At 38.8% G+C, this 23,791-nt stretch overlaps 1 protein-coding gene across 22 annotated transcripts in view; it reads left to right on the forward strand.

The window, feature by feature from the left end:
- Window positions 1-23,791, forward strand: part of PTK2 (protein tyrosine kinase 2) — a 190,250-nt gene that overhangs the window by 122,119 nt on the left and 44,340 nt on the right. For 12 of the 22 annotated variants that reach the window (XM_088050960.1, XM_088050955.1, XM_088050950.1 and 9 more), the window contains 8 exons: window positions 1,622-1,762; window positions 2,485-2,562; window positions 3,540-3,647; window positions 4,606-4,723; window positions 11,070-11,100; window positions 13,516-13,568; window positions 21,790-21,873; window positions 23,030-23,047. In XM_088050960.1, coding sequence (XP_087907086.1) covers window positions 1,622-1,762; window positions 2,485-2,562; window positions 3,540-3,647; window positions 4,606-4,723; window positions 11,070-11,100; window positions 13,516-13,568; window positions 21,790-21,873; window positions 23,030-23,047 — 631 coding nt within the window. The remainder of the gene's footprint in view (window positions 1-1,621; window positions 1,763-2,484; window positions 2,563-3,539; window positions 3,648-4,605; window positions 4,724-11,069; window positions 11,101-13,515; window positions 13,569-21,789; window positions 21,874-23,029; window positions 23,048-23,791) is intronic. The other 10 variants (XM_088068985.1, XM_088068991.1, XM_088069014.1 and 7 more) reach the window with 2 other exon arrangements.

Below are 23,791 nucleotides of genomic sequence, written 5' to 3' on the forward strand. Positions count from 1 at the left end.
CAGAATAAAGTATCATTTACCAGCTGAGTGGCCAAAATACTTGGGACACCTTGAGCTAGCACGTGTTTTTTTAGTTTGTTGTGTCTTGCTCCTGGTATTTGCCAGTGATAAGCAAAGCCTGAAGTTTGCAGTTGCCTTGAAATTGGTTTTCTCAGTAAAAATAAAGATAACAGGGAGGTCCAGTGTAGAGTGTCTGAGTCCTAACAAAGCCTGAGGCAGCTCGGGGTGCACAGAGAAGGTTGTTTCCTGACTGCTAGAGGCTTTCTGACCCTGTCCGGCTCTGCAGCCTCCTTAATGATCCACCTGATAGCTGGTTCTGCTAAACTGGCAAAATAATTTGAAATTACGCCAAAGTCACGGATTTCTTTGTTAATTTGACAATACAGTATGTGCTGAGAGGGCTTTTTTTCCAACCTATATATGCATCATTGCAAAACTGATCATTTTGTGAATATGCAACACCCTTGGATTACTGGTGCTGGAGTAACTCCTCCTAAACACTCCACATAAACATTTCTGGCTATTTTGACTTCTGAACGTTCTGTGAAGGCTTTCTAAAAATGAGTGTCTAATCTGGCTGGAAGTGCTAATGACAGAAGGAAGTTGATATTTGTGTACTGCCTGGGCTGTTAACAGGCAGTGCGGGAGAATAGAGAGTTTTACTGCTGTTAAAATGGGACAGATATGTTTGCATGGAGGAACAGTGGTAACTCCTGTCTTAACCTTGACATATTGGGAAGATAAGCATGGTTTTGCTTTCTGTCATTGTTGTTAGTTGGAAGATGTATTAGAAATGTTTTTTTTTAAGACTATTCAGTCACTTTAGACAGATGTTTTTATTCACAGTTCTTGACGGCTTGTTCAGATTGGGGGCATCTTAGAGATACTGCTTCTCAGGCAGTTTTTATTTTCATATGAGTGTCTGTCTTTCAGGGACTATACATTATGTACAGGCAGATAATTCATGTTTTTTAAAGTATTAGTTTAGCTAGCCTCTGTGCTGCTCTAAGTGGTTATTTGTACCCTGAAAACAGTAATAAAGTGCTAGATAGTTAATATAGTTTGGTTTACTTTTTACATTCAGTCTACTATTTAAATTACATCTTTTTATATTGAAGTTTTTTTTTTTTTTGCTTATTATCAGACTGAAAGAATCCACTTTATTATGGATAGTCTAAGTTATTGTGTGCAGAGATTAAGATACAGCTACAGCTGGCTTGTTATTGCCAGGTAAGAGAGAGAATGGTGATTTAGGTTTAAAATCTCATATGGAGGTATAAATTGTTTTGTTTTGTTTTTTGTATTGGGACACAGTTCAGAAATTGAGAGAAATGAAGAACTTAGAACAAATATTCCTGAAAGAAGTTAACATGTGTTTTTTTATTATAACTTATTCAAAATGTTGTTAGATATCCTCTCTGTAATACAGCAGAAATAATGTTGATGCTAAGCAGAAGTTAAAAGGCAGAACTACTGCTTACATTTTGAAGCTTTTTTTATTCCTTGAGAATTGTGTGCATTTCATAGATAAAGACCCTTAGTGCTACTGAGTGACCAAAACTCTTAAAATGTTCCTCAGCTAATAGATTTAAAATAATTCTCCAAATGTTTTAATACACAGGCCAAAACACTTCGGAAATTAATCCAACAAACGTTTCGACAATTTGCCAACCTCAATAGAGAAGAAAGTATTTTGAAGTTCTTTGAGATTCTCTCTCCAGTGTACAGATTTGACAAGGAATGCTTCAAGTGTGCTCTCGGTGTAAGTAGAGGAATGTCACAGTCACCAGAATGCATGCTAGAGTTTTAAGTCCAATTAGTTTTGCTTGGTTATGAAATAAGTTTTTGCTTGACTCCTGTTCTTATGTAGAGACAATGGTATTTCTTTAGCAACAAATCATATTTATTGATTTTATTTAGAAATTTCTCCAGTGACTGTTTAAAAAAAATCATCATTCATTAGTTGGAGTAAGAATTGTATGTAGAATAAAATATTTTTATAGGTGCTTTGTTTGTGAAAGTCAAGCACCTTTTCAGCTGTTTCCACAAAGAAATGAAACTTCTCAACTTCTTTTAGTAATTTTTCATCTAATGCCTGCTAATCTGTACCTATTTCAAACAAATTTTGAGGAAGTGCCCCAAGTCTGGAAAGTTTGGGAAAATACGGACTCCAGCAGAAATTAGAACTTGAATATCAATGTTCATGAGAAGAGGAAATACAGGAAATCCATGGTTCTCTTGTAGACCTAAGATAAAACACATGGAAGTGCAGTTTTGAGTAGCAGAGATCCCCAGGAAATGAGTCATGATGGGTTTTGCCAGTTACAGAATTACTTGATTTTAATATAGTTTTGTTTGATGAGTTGAAAAGCTTCTAGATATTAATTACTAAAACCTGTAATTTTACTGCACTGGATGATAGTGTTCTATAGCAAGGCCTTGTCTTACTACTGAAATTCTGCCCTTTCTCCTTTGACTCCCAAGTCAAGCTGGATTATTTCAGTGGAACTGGCAATTGGCCCAGAAGAAGGAATCAGTTACCTGACAGACAAGGGTGCAAATGTAAGTCTGCTTCTGTTTTGTGGGTTTTTTTCTCAGTCACTGTGTTAACAACCATGACCTGTTGTGAACTGGATGTCACAGAAAGGAGAGTGACCAGTCTGATCTCAGCAGAGCTCTCAGCTCTTAGTCAGATACTAATTTGTGATTTGGGATCAGAGGAAAGGCACTGGTGTTAGGTACAGAGATAGGGTCAGCTTTAGCACTGAATTTGTTGGCTTTTCTACCCAGTGAAGTGCTCACTTGCAGAATTTGAAACATTGGTGGGTACCTTTTACCAATGAAATATGTGAATTATTCTGAGTTGTTCTCTTTCTTAGGAATGTGTAAATGCAGGGCTTGTTTAACCAGTTGGTGAGCACATTTGTGCATTTGTGCTTATTTATTTTCTTTATACCCTTCACAGCCTTTTCCTTACTTGATTCCAGTTGTATTTCAGTATTTCCTGTGTACCCCCATGGTGCAAGGGAGCTCTGTCCAGACAGATCCTTCAGCAAAATATTTGGGAATTTTACAATCCCGACTTAAGCTGAGCCCATGTCCAGCTTTCTATTGAAATGAATTCAAAAGCACTGAAGAGATGGGGAAATCAGCAATGCACAGCTAGGAACATACCTTTTCCAGCAGTCTGGAGGGATGTTTGGGAATGTGTCAGTGTTGGGTTCCATGTGGTTTTTTTCCTGTTGAGTTTCCTCTGTTGACATCCAAGAGGTTGTTCCCACTTCAGTGTGCGCCTGGTGCTACTCAACAGTGACCTCTGTGGGCACAGTGAAGCTGGATTCTTTTTCCAGAAACTGGATATTTGTGTGTGTTATGAGGGGTAATGAAACACTAGAAAGAAACAGAGAATAGATTTCTGCACATGTAGTTTGGGGATCCAAGTCTACCTGTGCTTTTGCAACCTCAGGGATAAAGGCAGGCTATTTTGCTCTAATTTGGATTTTTTTTTTCCTCATTTTTTTTGTGTTGCCTTTCTGCAGCCAACCCATCTAGCAGATTTCAATCAAGTGCAAACCATTCAGTATTCAAACAGTGAAGACAAGGACAGAAAAGGGATGTTGCAACTCAAGATAGCAGGTGCACCTGAGGTATGTTATTTATATTGTATATGGTGATAAACTTGCTACTTTGTTTTTCCTTGCAAGGAGCAGGGTGCAGCATACTCTTAATGTGGATATTCTCCATATTCGACTTTTGTTCTGGGTTTGGTTTTTTAAAATCGATTTAAAGTTCATTACGTGTTTTATGTTTTGCATCTGGTGCTTGTAGACTTTGATATTCATAGAAGCAGCTTAATATAAAACCAGTAGCTATTAAATGCAATTTAATAGCAGCCTGTGCATATGTACTGCATCCTAGAGAGGAAACAGAGCAATTCCACTTTTATATATAGGGGAAATGTGAAAGAAGAAAAATTCATTCTCTTGTATTACATAGAAGCAGCGCTGGAAGTGAAATAAAATCTTTTCCTTGGTCCAGTGCATCAGGAAACAGTGGTAGAGCAGGATTGAGGGACAGAGGCAGATCTGTGCGGAGGATGATAAATATTGGTGGTGTTGACATTAATAGCTTGTCTGTATGTCTCTCATCTCTTACACTATACATATTTTATTTTTAAAAAAATATTCTTTGAAATTGGGAAGGGCTGTTTTTAGGCAAAGATTAAATTCCTGCAGAGAGTGGGGAAAAAAGAAACCACCTGTGAGAGCTTTAAGGAATAAGCAGCTTCTTCAGAATTGTCTTAATTATAACCCTGAAAGTCATAGTAGTTGTATTCAACAGTGGTTTACACTTCATAAGCCCAAATTAACGCTACATTTAGGTGGAAGGTTTTACCAGCTGTGCTTTCTGAACCTCCTGTTTGAAATTTGCTGCACAAAAGTTAAAGCAAGAATCTTTCTCTGGTTCCCTGCTCACCCACATTCTTCTGTTTACACTTTGCAGGCGTGTGTAAAGTTCTGATGCAATGACACAGCTGTTCCACTCAGTGTTTGCATCTACAATAATTCCTCTTTGTTGGTGCCTTGTTTTTTTTCCCTTCTGTAGCCACTGACAGTGACAGCACCATCCTTAACCATTGCAGAGAACATGGCTGACCTGATCGACGGCTACTGCCGGCTGGTGAACGGGGCCACGCAGTCCTTCATCATCAGGCCTCAGAAAGGTAAGGACACCTCCATCTCAGAGCTGCTCAGAAGTTATTTTGCATTTGAACACAAGACACAAGGTAGCAGAAGATCCCTCACTTGGAGGCTCTTTTCTTTCAGGGAGGAGCCGTGAGAAACATAGATGATAAAATTGTCGCTGCATCAAAAATTGCTTAATGGCTAATAATTAAGACTGATGTAAGGAATCACTGCTTTACACTAAAGCCAAAGTTAACTAGCAGAAAGTGAATTAAAGGCACTCCTAAATAAGGGTGTGTTATCTTATAACATGATTTCCAGTATACAAATGGAAATTCAGTGAGGTTGGTTAGGATGCATTTGAATAAGGTTCTGACTGGTGATAATGTTTTAGTTAATGCCTTTCTCCTAGATACTCAAATGTCTCAATTTAAAAAATAGAAACCTTGAGAGGTCTCATGAGTTTCTCTTATAAAATAGAACTAAAGCAGAGAAATATTTTATAGTGTCCGTCGCTTGTTTTTTGTAGCATCTTGCAAGCTGCAAGCAGTGAAATGAGGTTGCAGGTACACCTCATTTTAGAGAGAATTTAATTAAATTTAATTAGAATTCTTTTCCAGTTTCAGTCGGCTCTAATTATTGAAAAACATGCAAGCAAAGCTGCTTAAGAATGAAATTTTCTTATTTCATGTTATTCTCATCTTTACCCGTGGAAATTCATCCAACTTTCCTGCTTTCTGAAACAGTAAACTATTTCCTTCTTCCATGTTTGTAATACAGGAAAGTACACAAATGATCCCAGCATCTCTCCAATGTAAAACTGAGTCTCTTTTAGCCACATTCTTGCTTTTCTCTGCCACAGGTTTTCCCTGGGGTGATGTTAACATAATTAATGTCTTCTCCAGGTCCATCTATAAGATCCTACCTGTGTGTGGCTCAAAAAATTCCCAAACTTAAACTTGGTCATTCAGTAACAAAGCAATGTGATCTTACGGTGTTAGATGTTTTGACAACACATGGTAATTGTTATTCTTTAATTTGGATGTTTTTTTGTTATTTCTGACCCTTAGTATGTGAGTGACGTTTAGCTCCAGCACAAGCAACTTTGTTAGAACCTGTGTGAGTTGTGCAGCCTTATCTCCACACAAATGAAAATCTTCCCTCAACACAAACTCAGCTCTCCAAGCCAACCTGGTGCACAACCTGGGGATGATGAACCATTGGCTCCAAAATCAGACACTAAAAGCATAAGCTAGCATCTGAAATAGGCATCACAACCCAAGATTTCCATGTCTTTAGACTAGTGTGTGCCCATGAGTGATGGTCTTTTGTGCCTCTTCTTTTCTGAGAAATCATTGTTTGGGGTTTGCTATAATCCTTATTATTCACCCCCAGAACTTTCCCTCTAATGCCAGTGGATTGGCTGTTTTCCAGCCTAAACTGTTGTAGCCACAGTTGATCTTGTAAAACTTTTTCATGTCTACACATGACCTCTTCCCTGAATTAATGGTTAACTCTGACTCTGTCTCCGCTTTTCCTTTAGGGGCACATCTGGGCTTTGTCCAGTACTTGCCACTTCCACACTGGTGGTGGTGCCCATCAAAATTGACCTGTTCTATTTGCAATTTTTCTTTCTGATTCCTGTCTTGCTCTGACCTGACTTTCTTAGCAGCAGCTACTAGATCTTCTAGGCTGACTGAGCTCTCTGAGGGGTACTATCTCTGGTTTTCCTGTGCCCTGCACTGAGGTTTCTGATAGGTGTGAATGCAGGATAAATCAATGCTTGTAAAATGCAGGTGTTTATTTGTGTGCTATTCTTATAACACAGAATTTTAACATGGAGCAAATGAGCAGTGATTGAACAGGAACATCAGGTAGCACTTTGGGAACACTCCTCTTTATGCATACATGAAGAGAGCCCCTGTAGTTACAATTCTGGGTTTCTTTTGTCTGAGATTTCTTTTTTTGAAGTTCATAGCAATACCCAACATATTCATTAAACATTTCATAGGAGAGCTGTCCCCTTCATGATCTGCATTCCCAGATCCCTCCCACAGTGAGCTTTGATTGTGTAAGACACATCAGAAACAAATCATGGAGCAACTCTTGATCTCAGGGATGTGTTTTATCCCCCTTTTGAGCTTTCCCATCCTGTCTTTGTTGTAAATTTATGTTTATTTCAAGTCTCTTCATAAATTGTCCTTCTTGATTACTAACAGAGCCTGATTTTGTGATATCTGTCGTGGTATCCATTCATGATCCAGTTCCTCTTAAATTGGGGAGAGCACATGGTAATGTTTTAAGACATGGACAGCATTTGGCATTTTTCTGTTCAGTTTGTTTTATTTTTCATAAATATTTTGATAGACAGGTCCCTTTAGACTAATGTGGAAATGTTACACTTAATATCTGTGTTTCTATTATCACATTTACCTTTTGCAGTCCAAGAGCACAAATGAAAAAATTCATAAAAAGTTGAACTGATTATCAGCTTTTAGGTTATGAGGTTTTTACAATTTTCTACAACCACTTGAAAGAAGGTTGTAGCCAGATGAGGGTTGGTCTCTTCTCCCAGGTAACAAGTAACAGGACATGAGCAAACAGCCCTAAGTTGCTCCAGGGAAGGTTTAAAGTGGATGTTGGGAGAATTTCTTCCCCAAAAGGGTGGTTAGGCATTGGAACAAGCTACCCAGAGAAGTGTTCAAAAATACAAAATCTAAATAGGTTGTTAAGTTCTCCACTTAAGTCCTTTTTGTTTTCACCTGAGTTTACCCTGGGCATCATTTTAATTTTAATGCAATGCTGACATGTGTTCCCATTCTTAGGACACTGTTACCTCTTTAGTTTGGCCCTTCACTGATTTTGCGTTCACAGTAATTTCAGACAAGTGAGGACAATTTACATTCCCCCTGGCACCCCCAGCCTGGCTGGTACCTCTGGAGCTGCCTGGGTTCTGCTGTGTCCAACATGAAACTCTGCTCAGTGTGGAAACACTTGGACAGTCCAGTGGAAACCCCAGTACAGCCATGCATATCCCATTTCTTTAAAAGAATATAGAATTGAGCAAAAAAGTTGAGTTTCAACTTGTGAAAAACAACATATGCCTTAACTGGGATGCTGTTAGTAAGAAACTTTGGCATCAGACCTGCAGGGGTACTAATAAATATTTGGTATTTCGTTTGGGATATAAATTGTAAAAGGATGAGCACCAATTTAGGCACTAATGCCTGAAGTGAACGGTTTGTATCCCAGGAGCATGTAGGCATCTGCAAGATCAGGAGTTCCATGCAGATAATTTTTTTCTTTAATTATATCCAGTGGTAGAGGAGGCATAGAATCATGGAAGAATCACAGAATAGTTCAGGTTTGCTGATACCTTTAAAAATCATCTATTTCCAGCCCCCTAGTACTACAACCCCTGTGCACCTCTGGTACTACTTAGTAGTGTATGAGTTTTTTGAGCCTGAATACTTTTTAGTGTTTTTTGATTTTTATTTTTTTTAACGTCTCCTTGTTTTTCCAGCTTCCCCTGTGCATTTACATCCCTGCACTTGACACATGTCTCCAGCACACAAGTGGTGTGTGTTGTCCCTGTAGCCTGTCCCTGCAGGCACCGGCCTTGGCATCCAGGCAGTTCTGGGTGGACCTTCCTTCTTCCCAGGGCTGAGCCTGCCTTGCCCACAACTCCCAGCCCCATCAGCCCAGAGGACGAGGGTCCAGATCTCTTGTTCTGATGGAAATGAGCGCAAAGCCAGTTATGTCCTGAGGAATTCAGCAGGGGATAGTGAAAAGGGGGATGATCAGATAAAACGGTTTTGGGTGTGGTAGACCCATGTGTGCTGCTTGATTTCCCAGTGGATCTGGAAGCAAATACTCATTTAACTTGGGTCAGAGTCTCTGTCTATCCCCATCTTTTCCTCACAGTTTTCCAGACTGCTTCAGTTCTTCTCACCTTTCCTTCACTTCCCCTTCAGTTCTTTCACCTTTGCTTTGCTTCTTTTCTTCTTCCTCATACTGATTGACTACATCATACTACTACTCAATTTACTGTGTAAGACTTCTATTCACATTCTCCTTATCCCACAAAGGGCCAAGAAAGGATTTGCTATTACAGTGGAATCAAGATTTTGTTTTGTTATGAATTTTTATGTTTCATTACCACCCTTGCTTTGCACTTTGCACTGATAGATAGGAAGCTGTTGAAAAAGTGGAACAGAGGCTTGCGGGAAAAGAATGAGATTCTCTTCTTTAAGGAAATTTAATACCACAGTGGAAAGTCAGGTTCTCTCTTTATCTCCTTTAGATCCTCTTTGATAGGTAGTATTTGACTTCAGCACACACCAGCAGTTACCACCTGTGATATTTCTCACTTTTTTAGGACGAAAACACAGTCAGATCTCATCTGAGCTCAGTACCTTGAACATACGAAGCATTGTGGCCCTGCAAGTGTTATGAAATCATTCCTATCAAGTATAATGAAATCATTCACTGATCTTTCTGAGTCCCCAAATACGATACTTGACAAAAAAAAGCCCTAAGGGAAATTAAAATTCCATCTTTAGAATGCAGTTTGAATAGTGTGCAGTTAACATGCAATGGAGCTACATATTAAAGAGCAAGGAGAATTATTTTGAATAGCTGCTTATTAATTGTGCATCCATTACCTTGATTTAAAAATACAGAATGATAAGGTTAACTATGCAATCTAGTGAAGTTCTTCTAACACAGAGGAATACTCTATGTTCCACTAGTAACATGTGTGATTAATCAGCACCATCTAAGCATTAAATCCATTGCCAAGTGTAAGAGCAGCATTGGAACAACCAGCAGTAGCAGCATCAACTGGTGTAAACCAGAGCCCTGGATGATTTCATAACTAATGCTGACAGCTGTAGGTGTCATGTAAAAATGAAGGTTCTTTTGAGTGTTCTTTATGGCCCTGGGGAGGCCTGCATAGCAGTAGGCAGGACTCTTGTGCCTGTTCTTTCAAGCTTGGATTGAAACTGTGTTTTGCTCAGTTTCGTCCAGGTCGAACCTCTCATTCCCATTACATTCTCTTTTTTTGGATACCTGTTCCCCAGTGTTTCACTGCCAGGATGCACCTCCACACCATTGGTCTCATACTTGTTACTCCACACTATCTCTGAGGATCTTTGTCTTTTGTTTCCTTCCCAAAAGATATCATTTCCCCTAACATATCACAGTTCCTTTATCTCCCACCTCCTTACATAATCTTACTGTCCTTGCTCTGACTCCCAGTTCCAGGTGCTTGCTCTTGTCACCTTGGTGAGCTGCTCCAGGGCTTCAAAATTGCAGCTTCTGGTTTCTCTTCTTTTCTCCAGCTTCCTTTTCCACACCCTCCATCAGACAGATCAAAACAGACTGATGCTGTTGAGCCAAATTATGCTTTTCTACCTAGCAGCAAAAAAAAAAAAAAAGAACCAAAATAGTGTATTTTGCCATGTTGAGTGTGGCTTTTGGGTCCCAGGCATCTGCTCAGGCCCTTAATACACAAAGGTGAGACTGTTGTTTACACCTATAATCCTGGAAATTTTAACATGGGAGAAAAACAAATGTGAATTTACATGATTTTGTTAAAACAGTGTACGGGACACCATTTTCTGCAAGTGTTGCCGTTCTCTCAAGTCACTTTATCAGAGCTACATTGATTTAGAGATTGAAACACTTATTAATAACCATCTTCTCTCCTTCCCTGCATACTCCAATCTACTGAAAAGGTGTTTTGCTAAAGGATTAGTAACACCCCCCAGGAATACCAAGGGTTTTATCCAACAGGAAAAAAAAACCCCTTGAATATGTACATTCTTATATACATTACCATTTTCAAAGAAAGACTGGCAAGGTTTGAATATAGCGTACAAAAAGCTGACACTCTCTGGCACAAGACATTATTATTGTGTAGTCTCAAGCCGGTGTGAAATCAATATGATAATATGTACTTTAATGATTTATTTCAGTTGTCTTACTTGAAAATCCAAGCTGGATTCAATTGTTTTGTTTATGTGTTAGCACATAGGACATCTTGGAGATAGAAGAAAAGCATTTCTTACCAAAGAGATGAGATAGTGTCACACCTTCTGCAAGTGATTTATTGGAGTTATTTGTTAAGAATAAAAAAGAGCTTTTATATTCTGTGTACGTTGTTTCCTCAGATGAGAGTTTGCCTAAAGGTCTGTATGAGTGGGTAGAAGGAGTTGTTGATATGCTGCTCTTTATATATGTATGTAACATTCTTTTGAGTCACCTCAGTTTCTCTGAGAGATTGTGATGATTATTGTTTCAGGCATGTCTATATTTCACTTTGAGAGAGGTTATTTGAAAGCTTGCAAAAGCTGTAATCCTGTTTTCTTCTTGTTTACACAGAAGGTGAAAGAGCTTTACCATCAATACCAAAGTAAGTTTTGTGCTTTCTTTTCTTATATATTAAAAAAATGTTTTGAAAAATAGTGATGCTTTAGGAACTTCTTGCATGTGCCCATTTTTATTGTTGCTTTTGGATTCCAGGACAAATAGCAGATAGGGCATAAAAAGCTCACAGTAGTATTAAACTACAAAGATCTCAGAAAGAAAATCTTTGCATAATGCATCCATCATATTTGACAATAACAAAATCAGGATGTTTTGGAAAATACTTGACTGGGATTCAGGGTATTTCTTTTGAATCGATGAGTAAATTTAATTATAGGAGTGATGCTGAACAGTTTTTGAATTGTGGTTTCAATCTGTGAGTCAGTCTGTGGTCATCTTTTTCCTAGTTGTCCCCTTTTTGGATTATGTGAAAGACAGAAAACACACATTTTGCTGCCATCATAAATCTGTCACATCACCTTTTCTTTATAAAACTTCCTTTATGGGGCCAGTTGAAGTTGGGATTTAGGTTCAGTGCAATAAGGAATAGCAGTTATTAATTTAAATATTAATATTGCATAGTAAATATCTCTATTGTTTTAGATATAGAAAAACTATTCTCCAGTAATAATTGTGGATACCTAGAAAACACCAATCCTGTGTCAGGCAGAAATGCATTTTTCTCCCTGGTTGGTTTTATGGCGATACTTTTAATAAAGGTGCCCTGACACAAGTTATCTGCATCTAATAATCCTTACAAAGTGTGCTAAGATACCTCTCTGTGTTTTTCTTCTTCCCAAACTTTAAGGTAAATAATAAATCTCTGATTTTGCTCTGATTTAGACTATTCCTTATGTTGTTGTAGTTGGTGGTCTCTAATGTGGGCAAGCCTTTAATTCTTCCTGATGATTCTCTGCTCCCCTGGTGTCAGTGGCTGGGTCTCCATCCTCTCTGGAGGTTGTCATGGTTGTTTCATCTCTCCATGGGCAGTTCCTTCTTGTGGCCTCGTAAACTTCAGTCTTTAAAGCAAGACACTTTTTGGTTGTTTTTTTTTCCTTTTTTTTGTAATGTGACTGTTCTCAGTGGCCACACCCAGACCCAGTTCAGTCACACATCAGCAGTGTTCTCCTTGAGCTGTGTCAGGCAGTGCCACCTCTGTCCAGTAGCATGAGGTAACTGCTGAAATACCCGATGACACTGAGTGGTTGATGGTGTTTTACCTCCTCCTTTTTATTTTGGGACACGGGCTGTGCCTGCTTTGACCCAGTCACCTCATTCTGGTTTTTTCCTTTATTTCTGGAAAGAGTCCAGAACTATTTCTGTTACTTTCTTAACTACTGGATGGAGCATGGAATACCCTTTGTTCCTGAATTGGTGATTACACACAGGTTCTGCTGCAGCCCTCACTACCAGGCAGCTTTCTCATCCTGTAGAAAGAGAGAAGTTAAAATTCAGGGAATAAAAGTTGAGGCTGGAAGCAGTAAAATCAGTAAATTTAGTGTGCACTCACAGAACAGGAAAAATTCTTTTTACTCAAATAGACACAAATGAGAAACACAGAGTAACATTTTAATTACATAATTACATAAAGCTTAACACTTTCTTATTTGTAAGGATTTCTGGGGTAAAATAAGGTTTGAAGGCAAAGCTTTTCATTTTTGAGGCAGTTTACCAAAACTAAATTTATACACTTGAGTCTGTTTAACAGGGGCACCACATGTGTTCCAAGTCTGGCAGCAGAGCTTTTATCAAATACACAAAACTGCCAGCCAGCAGCATCTTGCATCTGGGAAGATTTGCCTTTGCCAGCTGAAATTCCTGATTTCTGAAGGCATGAAGTGCAGTGCTCTCTTGACCATTAAAATTGTGGTTATATATGTAAGTGATGGAAAGTTGAGAGTTTGTTAGAATTTCTGATCCTCATGAACATTTATATGTAACATAACATATACATAATATATACATAACATAATAAACATTTATATATAAGGAGCAATACATTTATACGTGGTAAATATATAATACATGCATAACAGTGAACATTTATAAATAACTACATTTAAATGCAATTGGTTTTCTATGTTTGACATGTAAATTAATTCATAATAGTACAGGATAAGTCTTTTTACAGACAGAAACTCAATTCATACTCCATTTCCCACAGATCATACAGTGTAAGCACAGTCAGGTTACACACATCTTAAAAGCATGCACAGTTTAGGTTTTGTGTTTTCCTTCAAATTCACCATGTTTCTGTGAATCCTTGTGCTAATGCAGACCCACTCTCGCTCCCCCAGATGGGATGAAGTGGTAGATTCCTCTCTGGTTTCTCTCCCCCTGCTCATCCTGTGGCTGGGGAGGTGGCTCAGCCCTGCCTATTACAGTAGGTGCCTGTTGGGATGAGTTCCCAGTGTTTGTGAAGAATGTACAGCATTCAGCGCTTCCAACTTCTGTTTTCCAGGCTGGCCAACAATGAGAAGCAAGGAGTGAGGTCTCACACAGTCTCTGTGTCAGGTAAGGCTCATCCAAACCCAGGACCTGAGTTTATTTCTGGAGCTGCAGACGTGCAGGCAGCTTTTCCACTCACGGCTGCTCCAGAGCTACTGACTTACCCAAACTGGAGCTGTGCTGCCTTCGTAGAGCAGTTTCTAAAGAGAAACTTTTATGCAACAGCCACATCTGTGCAGTTACTTCAAAGCCAGGCTGCTTGTCAGAATTTCCACTTAACTTTGTGAAGAAGTAGAATGTTGTCGGCTAGAACTGAAATTACCTGAGTATGTGTTAATTGTGAGGGAGCAGCTTTGAAAAGGGAAAGCAGGCAATTAGATATTAATCATTGCTTTACAGAAAGGAGAAACTTAATAGCTGTTTTTCTGTAGCTGTTTAGATAAAAGCATTTAATTTTTGCTATTGAAAATGACAAGTTAATTGAAGGATGGGTATGTGAGGTAATACATGTTGTTTCTGTTCTTTATAGGCTTTCAATAATTCTCTAAGTTAACATGGAGTTTTTAAAGTTTTTATGCTTCAGAGAGAATATGTTCCTGTTACTGAATCTTAAATAATTTTGAAGAATTGATTCTTAGTGGTGTCTTAGTAGAAAATGTATTTCTAAGTCAGTATACATAGTATTTATTAAGGAGATTTTAATGCAAAAATGTATTTATATTATGATTTGTTCAAATAGGTTTCTGGTATTTGGTCACAAACTTGAGGAACCAATACTGTGACTCAGTGGATTTCCCACCCATGTCTTAGAGGGAGGCTTCAGCCCCACATTAACTTCATGTGAGCACTTAGTGGCAAATACTCAAAACCCTAATGTATTTTATACAGTGAGGAATGATACATAGACATTTGATTATTTTCCTACTTCTCAGATTCCTTTCCCTATCCACATCTAAAAGATGTTTGAGATTCACTGCTTGGGATAGGAAGCACAAATAAACACACACTGCAAGAAAATAGGTGAGAGGATCTGAGTTAAAATGAGAATAAAGCTGCAGTGGGGTAATATAGCTGCAGCAGTTACTGTGGCCTCTCAGAGTCAAATAGCAGCTCCTCTTCCTTTAGTGCCTGGCAAGCAAGCATGGTAGATCAGGTAGATAAGCATGAAGCATGCTCAGCATGTTCTCTTTTGATTCTTACCTGTGTGGCTCATTTTAGCTGTTAAAAAAGTTGAAATTTCTGAAGTCTGATTAGTGCTGTGCTTTTTAATTATTTCGCTCACTCTCAAATAGGCTAATCTTAAGGAAGAAGAGGCCTCAAATTTTCACTCCTTCAGTTTTTCTGAGAATGCCAATAATACTTTTAATCCTAGAAACAATAAGAAATGCAGACTTCATGATCGTTTCTTGCTGTCACTCTGACTTTGCAAATATAAGTGTCTTCTGCTGAAGTTCTTTGGTGTTTCAGAGCACAAATACTTATTTTTTAAAGTAGCATTCTGAAATTAGTGTAGGAAGTTAGTTGTAACCCCCAGCTCTAGCACTGAGGTGTCACATGCAGGTGGATGAGGGGGAAATGAGAGCTTTGCTGTAGCACCACAGAAGTAGCAGTGCTGGAGGTGAGCTGGTTGTTCAGGTGACACTGAGCTGCAAAGCTGGCTCCTGTGAGCAGTGCAATAAAATTAAACCAGAAGATATCATCCTCATTCTTGCCAATACCAACACCAATTAGGTATTATTCTTGTATTGTAGGAATGTTTTATATCTTTCCACAATAAAATTATTGTGCTTGGTGCTTATTTTTATACCATGTTACAAACTGCTGGAAATGCTGACATAATGCTGGAATGGTTTAAGCCAATGCATTTAATATTCAGTCTCAAGGGTTTGTTCTTGTAATATAATGACACAGAACACATAAATACTTTTTTGTTGTGGTGTTATTTTCCCCCAAAGTTATTTGAAATGCACTGAGTATGTCATTGTATTAAATTTAAACCAGAGGCAGATTGCTGAGATGAGCCCACATTGAAGAAGCTGCTTTCTGTAAGAATCTCTTGAATCCCCAAAGGAATCAGTTTGCTATAAGTGAAGAGACGCTTGGTGTAGATGTGGAGAAGTGTCACTCCTGGTGATCACATCCATCAGTGTGGGACAAGGGAGGCACCAGCTGTACACGATGCTTAGCTCAGCTCAGTCCCAGGTCAGCAGAGCCTGACAGAGCCAGCTGTGGGGGTGCTGCTGTGGGGTGCAGAACAGGAGCTTTTCTCTGCTGACACTGCAGTGGCTCAGAGCCAGAGGTTTCAGATAAGATGAGCTTTTGTGGCTCAGTGACATCTGTAACTGCTCCACGCCTTTGATGGTTTAAATCATAAATTAACTCTGCTGTTTGATTTCACTGACACTGCTCCCTTTGTTTCGACCTCTCCCGATGCTAAAGATAAATAGCAAAGATCTGGAACAGAGATTTAGCAAAAAAATTAAGTCAGATATATTAATGGTATTAACACTCTTAGTTAGAAGGGGATATTTCACAGTGAGTTCCCCACCAAAAATGGGATAAACCAGCAATATTCAAACCCAGTGTGAAATGTGATTTGGTGCTTTGAAAGTTCAAGTATTTGTCTGAAGCTTTGCAGGTTTAAAAAGGAACCTGTTAATGAAAGACACCTTGTCTTTTTGAAAGACTTATTAACATACCTTGGAATATTTCTGGTCTAGTGAAGTGAAAACGTAGTCTTTCCTAAGTGCTCCAATATTCCAAAGCACACAAAGACGGAAGGTTTGTAAATACTTCTGATATTTTTTTTCTCCTCTAAAAAACTTTTCAAACTAGTGAGGGATGAAGTTGATTTCAGGAATCCAGAGCAGCAAATTGCTGGATCTGAGAGTCTGTGTGTCACTGAATCAGGTTTCACTTCTTGCTGCTTCTGTTTCTGCTGGTGTTGTCTGCTTTGATTCCTCAAATTCTCTGTTCCTTGCACTGGACGACTGGACATTGTATTTGTAGCTAAGATGGCTGCCAAATTCCCCTCCTTTTTAAAAGCATAGCAATTTTATGCTTCAACACGTTTATGTAAGATTGTAAACAACTATGAATAAGCTAAATTAAATTAGTTGGATTTTAGATTTCTTTGGTAGTCATCTGATGTTTTTGCTGAAGTTACTGTGATTCACCAGAAACAATGAGTGTTTTAGCTAGTAGGTAATAGCAACTTTTACCTTCTTCTCCCTTTGTATCTGCATTAAAAAAGAGTTCTTTGTACTTACACGAGAGTGTACAGTCAGGAGATGGTAAAGCTAAATTACTTGCTCTGTGCAAATAGTATATCAAATGTATAAGAAGCAACACACCAGTTAAAAGTTTTTCATAAAATGAAATAAATATAGCAGTAGCTGCTTGCTCTCTTTTTACATAAATTCCTTCTGACACAGAGTTCTTTGGTTTCTTCTGTCCCTTTCTTGCTTGTGTAAATATGACTAGGAAGAAGAAATATGCTTTTGCATCCCTTGGCTAATATCTGTGCCTCCTTTGCCCTGGAGAATTCATGAATTTTTTTAATCCTAGCTCAAATGCTACTTTCCATGCAGTGCCACAGAATATATGACATTTCAGGCTCGTGTGTTTCAATGAGCACTGAACAGGCAGAGTATTGAACAAGTCTTGGCAGTGCTTGGTTAATGGTTGGACTTGGTGGTCTTAAGGGTCTTTTTCAACCTGAAGGTTCCTGTGATTCCAGGCAGTCCCTCCTGACATTTGGATATTCAGGTAATGTTGTGAAATGTTGTAAAATAATGTTTTTGTGGGGAGGGAGCTGTGAGTGGGAAGATGACAGGAAGGGAGAGATGAGCTGTCCTGCAGTAGCCAGCACAAGGGATGTGTCTGAGGGGGATTTTAAGATGTCCCACAGGGTCAGTCTTGCTTAAATCAGATGCTGGTTTTGCAGCTTTAGAATGAGCTTATTTGGTGAAGGAAATTAAAAGGTCTCTGAAAATACGGACCCTGTCTCAGCTGATAAAGCCAGGTGCTTAAAGCACCAGAGTAGCAAACCCCAGGACACAAACCTTTAAGAGGGAAATAAGTATATTAAAAAGAACCTGGTTTGTTATCATGTTCCTCAGCTGGTGCAGCTGCTGTCAATAACACAAGCAGTGTTTTAAACTCGAAGGGGTGCAGCTCTAAGTGCATCATGAAATGATGGCAGGTGTTTCTAATAGTTCTGGTTGTGCCATTGCCTCTCTATCCCATGGTTTAGATATATTCAGTAACATGCCCCGTGGAGGATCTGATCTCTTGGAGCAAATATCTGTTTAGGTGCTGAAGGATTTTAGTATCCTGAAGGAGGGGATTCTCAGCAAGTTTCCAGGTTCTGCTTTAAAATCACAGATTTTTAATATAACACTGTTAGACTTTAATCACTGTGGTTAACTCCTGATCATGGCAGTGAAATGGGAGTTCTTCTCTAAGATGCTGCTTAGGAGCAGATCCTGTTTGAGGGAGCTAGCTGCCAGTTTAGTCATGCCATTCAGCTGAAATTTCAGTTTGAATTGGGAAAAAACCCCTGTTTTGAAGGAGGTAAGCCTGATTTAAATGAGATTTTAACATGAAGGAAAAAACCCTCTATAGTATAGTTTGTGACTAAAAGAGACTTTCAGGAGGTTTCCTTTAGAACAGAAGCCAAATGTGAAAACACAACAAACAGGAGAGGAAAAAAATAATAGATCTATTCACCTGATGTGAATGTTACACCACTTCAAAGTGCTCTGAATGAAGGAGATGTTGGCATGTGAAAGGACTTGTCTGGCCTGGGTTGAGGCAAAGCTGTGAGCAGGATGGAAAGACAAACTCAGTTTTATTGAAACACTTCTGCTTGCAGAGCACAGTGCAGGCTCTGTGTCATGATTGCTGTACTCCACATGAAGGTCTGCCCTGTGCCCAGGTCTGAAAGAGTTTCTTGTGTAGGACTTGTATTTCGTAGCTCCTTTTGAGTTAGTTGGTGGGGAAAAAGGTGGCCTTTGCTTGAGGTTGAAAAATTGACAGTTTTTTAACATCCATTTTGTCAAGACACTCCAAAAAGACAAAGCTGAGAAGTGTAAGTGAATTTTTAGATTTTTAGATGAAAAATTGTATGTTGAGCACTTAAGACTGTGTCACAGCTCAGCTGTGTTTTACTCCACAGCTCACCTCTGAAAAGAAAAGGAGTCTTGCCATAAATTACATAGTTATAAATTCAAATTAAGTGATTATTAAGTAATTTGAGGAATATAAAGACTTTGTTAGAGCTTTAGCTCTGCCATATGGTCACAGCACTGGGAGACATTCAAGCTTAAAGTTTACTGCAGATTAATTTTACAAACCTTGAGCAAGTCATTAGTCTCCAGGTTCATGGAGGGAGGGAGTTGCTTCTTAACTCACCCAGGTATTTCACTGATTAATAAGATAATATAGTTGAAAATGACATTAATGCTAATAAATTGCAGTGTTTCAGATTCCCATCACAGTTGAATAGACTGGTGTTGTTATCTTTTCCTATTTTAGCCTGACTAAAAAGCTTATTTTCAAGTATCAAAAGACCAGAATGAATTGTGGTGATAGTGTAAAGAGATTTCTTCCATATCAGTGTCCAGGAGGTTCCTGCATTGATTCCATCAGCCTGTGGTGCTGGTAAAGGAGTTTTTACTCTCCTGTGCTCCTCCTTTGTGAGCCCCTCATTGGATTTGAGCAGACACTTCTGATGTGCAAATAGAAACAGTGTGGTATGACAGGAGAAATATTCCATGCAGGTTTGGGGGTTTGTTGTTTATGTAGAAACATATTTGATGTGCCAACCCCATAGTGTTCATTTGAGTCCAAAATCTCAAAAATCAATAGATTTGTTCCTTCTACAGTTTTTTTTTTCCCAGGGTTTTTGCTCAGACTGGTTCTACAATCAAAGTAGAATGGGATACTGTCAGGTTCAGCCTTCCAGTATTTGCTATCTGCTCATAAAAGGAGCTTCAGTAGTAACTGCCCTGTAAAAAAGGGCAGTAAAAGCCTGCTCTCTTTTTTTCTAACATAGTTATTGCAAAGCAAGTGATTTCTTTTCCTTATTTTTGCCTTCTTAATTTTTTTTCACAATAATTTTATTGAATACTGAGTAGAGAAATTAAAAAAATAAATAAGTTCTGTGCAGCATTCTTGAGCATCAGTGATATCCTGGCTGGAGGCTGCTGTGGAGTGCTGGAAATCCTTCTAAGTTGTATTAATTTCATTAAGGTATTCTCTAAATTCCTGGGAAAGTTTTAAAAGTTCTATTTTTTAAAATGTAAAATCAACTCATTAGAATCAACTTCCTTTTGTAGCTAGACTTGCAGATGTGGTAGGTTTAAGACAAAGTATCTTCCATTTAGTGTGGCAGGACAGTTGAACAAACTTTAGACAGCAGGTCATAAAGGCAGAGTTTGAAATGCAAGGGAGGAGTTGGACCATCACATCACAGGGCATCAGGGCATGCACATGAGGAATTAAAAACACCTTTACCTTTGCCATGTACCCTTTACTTGAAATAGGTTTGGTCAGGTTTCAGCAGCTTCTTCCAGCCACCTATCAGTGTGAAGGGGAGCTGCATTTCAGCACTTCAGGCTTAAATTGGCTCTGTAGCCTGAGCAGGCAGGTCAGGAGTTGAAGCATCTCTTCCTTTTTAGCTGGGAAGGCTTACATTTTAGGCTTACATTGCCTGCAGTGACTCTATACCTGTTCTTCTGTTTCAGTACAGAGTGTTGGGTTCCCTCATTCTCATGTTAACACCTATTCAGTAGTCACTTAAACCAGCTGCAGTGTTTTTTCCTTTTCTTTCATTGTATGTGTCTGAATCTTTTTATTAGTGTTACCGGAGGTTTGTGCTAGAATGACAGTGATGAAAATTGTGCCATGTGATACTAGGAAGAGAAGTCCCTTGGGAGTATCAACGGGGAGAACTCAAGAGTGTTCCCCTTTAAATTGTCTTAAACCAAGACAAGTGGAAATACTGGTACATTGACTTAGTCAAGAATTTTGCCCTCTCCTTGCATCTCTTTTTAGTTTTTAGCATTGAATCTGATGAATGTTCTGTCTTTCTCTCTCATATGTGTATTTTTCCACTAGATTAATGATTCCTGTTTGCTCAGTCACCCAGCAGGTTTTATGATGATAGTTTTTGTTGATTGTAGAAGTTACTTCTATTAAAATGTAGTTCTCCTTTTCTACCCTTCCTGCACTCCTCCCACTACTGACTGGTTCACTGTCCCAGTAGCTGTGGTTGTGGGACTGGGCTTCTCTTCTAACACCTGCACCCCAAGCCTGTGTAACACCAGGTGGCTGAACCTCACTCCTGAGTTTTGGCTGTGAAGAGCTACTGGCAGCAAGATGCAGGTTTTTCATGTAACTGGCTTTCTAAACCACTTCTCACATTTCCTTAGAGAGAGGGGAAAAAGGGGAAAGCAGAGAGGAGCGAACAGGTAACAAGAGAAATAAAAGGAGCAGGTATCCTCAGGTGCCAAGTATCATCTTGTGTCCTTCTTTCTCTGGCTTCTTTGGGGTTTTTCCTCCTCCAAGATTTCCCTCATCCTGATAAGCACTCCCAATAAGTACTTTGCTAAAAAATGCAGTGGGGTGACTGGGAAAGGGGACAGTGAGGGTGCCATGGGCTGTTCACCCACAGGTCCTTGCAGATCTGGAATAGCCCTTGGCAAGGCAGGTCTGCACTGGGAATAAGACTCTCGTGGAATATTTGAGATCATAAAATCTGTCAATGCTGTTTTTCAGGAGGTAGGGAAACCATGTTTTCCCTTGCTCTGAGTAACCCTGCTATGTGAAATACTTCTTTTGTGTTGTTCTAAGGATTCAGAGAGACAATACATAAATGTTTTAAGTCTGGTGACTGACACTTTAGCTGGAATATAGCTGTCACACAAGTCTGAAAGAACTTAGGTGGCAACCTTGGAAAAGCAGGTTGCACGTCTGGGATAGACAATGTTATTTGTGTTGTGAATGAATGGTGTGCATAGCTGGCATAATTGACTTTTTAATGGTTTCTAGTCTTACTTCTAAAAACTGAATTACTGTAGAAAGGAATTTGAAAGAAAATACCAAAAATGCTTTAGAGTTTCAGAGACATTTGTGTTTTCATTTGGGTATACAGAATTGTAATATAAACCTTTACTTTTATGTTCGTTCGTTGTAGATGTTCTCTTCAGTCTCTTTTCTTTTATTTTCAAATAATTTGTTTCTGTTTTTTTTTTCTCTTTCCTTTTCTTGCCTCTTTGTAAAGGAGTCAATCACTGTCAGCATAAAGTAAAGAAAGCTAGACGCTTTCTGCCTTTCGTCTTCTGTGCCCATGAGTCGCCGCCCAAGGGTACTGCTCTGCTCTTTGTCTAGGCTGCCTTATTAACCCAAAAGCTGAATATACTAACTCAGTTACTGTTTGTGAACTACTTTAGCCTCAGGTAAACAGAGTTCCAAGAATAATTTCATTATGTTTTCCTCCTGTTGAATTGGATTTTCATGCAGTGTCTCCAGCTTGCTGGTCCCCGATTCTATGGGGAATGTGTTTTTGAGCATCATATGCTAAAACAACCGACTTACTAAATTATTGTATTTATACAGTTATGCAGCCCTTGTCTGCCATCTTTTTTTTTTTTGTAAAAATATTTTGATTTCATTCTTGGACCCCTGACACGGCATGCTTACGGATGAAACAGAATAGCAACCATAAGCATCTGCTGAGAACACTTTGAATTAGACACAGACTACGGCGATGCTTTTGGCTGCATACTGGTCCAGCACTGATCTAGACCAGTTTGGCTTTATTAGGGGTAAGAAGAATTTCCTGTTATCTATAAAAGCTGTCTAAAATATTTGCCTTAGCTTGTGCTGTGGGGTTTGGTGTGCAGTAGGGCTGCTGCAGTACACATTGAATCTGATGTTTGTTTGAAATCTTCCCTGTAGAGTTGCTCTCTTTGCCACTCGTTCAAATTTCAGCCTTCTACAAGTGCACAATGCTCTGTGTCATTAAAACTTACATGGTTCTGTTTCTCACTCATGTCTTGGTAATTGCTCAGGAGTGCATTTCTTCTGGAAGGGTCAACACCAACTCTGCTTATCCAAAGTCCTCAGTGTATGTGCAGAGTCAAGTTGAGCCAACTCATCTGGCTGTAGGAGAACTGCTTTAAAGTATTGAATAAACCCAGAAATTGACTTTTCTTACCAATGCATTAAAAAACCTAGTTCCAGATCTAAATTTAATTTGTGTGTACCTTTGTGTTTGAAAGTTACTAACTCTGTTTCATCATAAAAGCTTCTTAGAGCATATCTCTGTCCCTTGGGTTTTAGGTGAGAAGTCTTAAATTCTGCTGCTTTTCTGGTTTCTCTTGAGTCAGGTATATAAGATAACTACAGTCTGAATACTTTTGGATTACTCATGAATTTAATAGTATATTTTCCCCTCCCTCTTCTCTGTCCCTCTCTCTCCTTCTTTTTTCTCTCTCCTTGCATGCCACCTGGATCTGCAGATGAAATTAGTGGGGACGGTAATATGTTTTCTAGTCTGTGTGTTACTAACGTGCAGTATGCAACTCTTATCTCCATCTGCCACTTAATGCACATTTCAGTAATACATTTTATGCAGCTTTTAGTGTTAAAAAGTGGTCTGCTTTGGGTATTAGCTGATAAATACTGTGCTTTACAGGCTGTGCAACTAATGCTTTCTGCTAAACTGGAATTGGAAAAATTCTATTTCAAACACACAGGGATGTGGTGGTGCATGTGTTTGCAATGAGACTTGTGGCATGATGCAAAGAAGGTTTAGAGGTTTGCAGGTGTCCAGTTTGATTGAAATGGTTACATCCTCATTAATTTGGTCAGTGGGTGAGATCAGCAGATGTAACACCTGAGAAATGAGTCTACTGAGTAATGCTTTAAAGGCATCAAAGTGCTCCTTGCGTTAAAAGAAGCTGTACAAGATAGATTAATGCAGGTTGAATACATGAATATTAACCAGGTTTCAGCTAAACTAATAATTTTAAAAACAGATTTTAATGTTTGGGGTTTCTTTTTAAAAACTTTTAAACTTAGTACAAAATATTTAACTTCTGCAGACTTTCAAAGTCTCTTTTTCTCTGAAAAGAAGGTGGGGTTTGGTTTTCACAAAAGAGATTTTTAGCTATTTTCCTAAAGGATTCCATCTGATGTTGGGAAAGAATCAAACTGCTGCTACTGATAGTGTATGTAGCTTTATTCTTCTTAGTAGGAGGTACTAAAAGGGCATAAAAGCA

This window comes from Pseudopodoces humilis, chromosome 1, assembly GCF_049639895.1.
Source record: "Pseudopodoces humilis isolate 2021_Gansu_Grassland_sample_001 chromosome 1, ASM4963989v1, whole genome shotgun sequence".
Lineage (NCBI taxonomy): Eukaryota > Metazoa > Chordata > Aves > Passeriformes > Paridae > Pseudopodoces > Pseudopodoces humilis.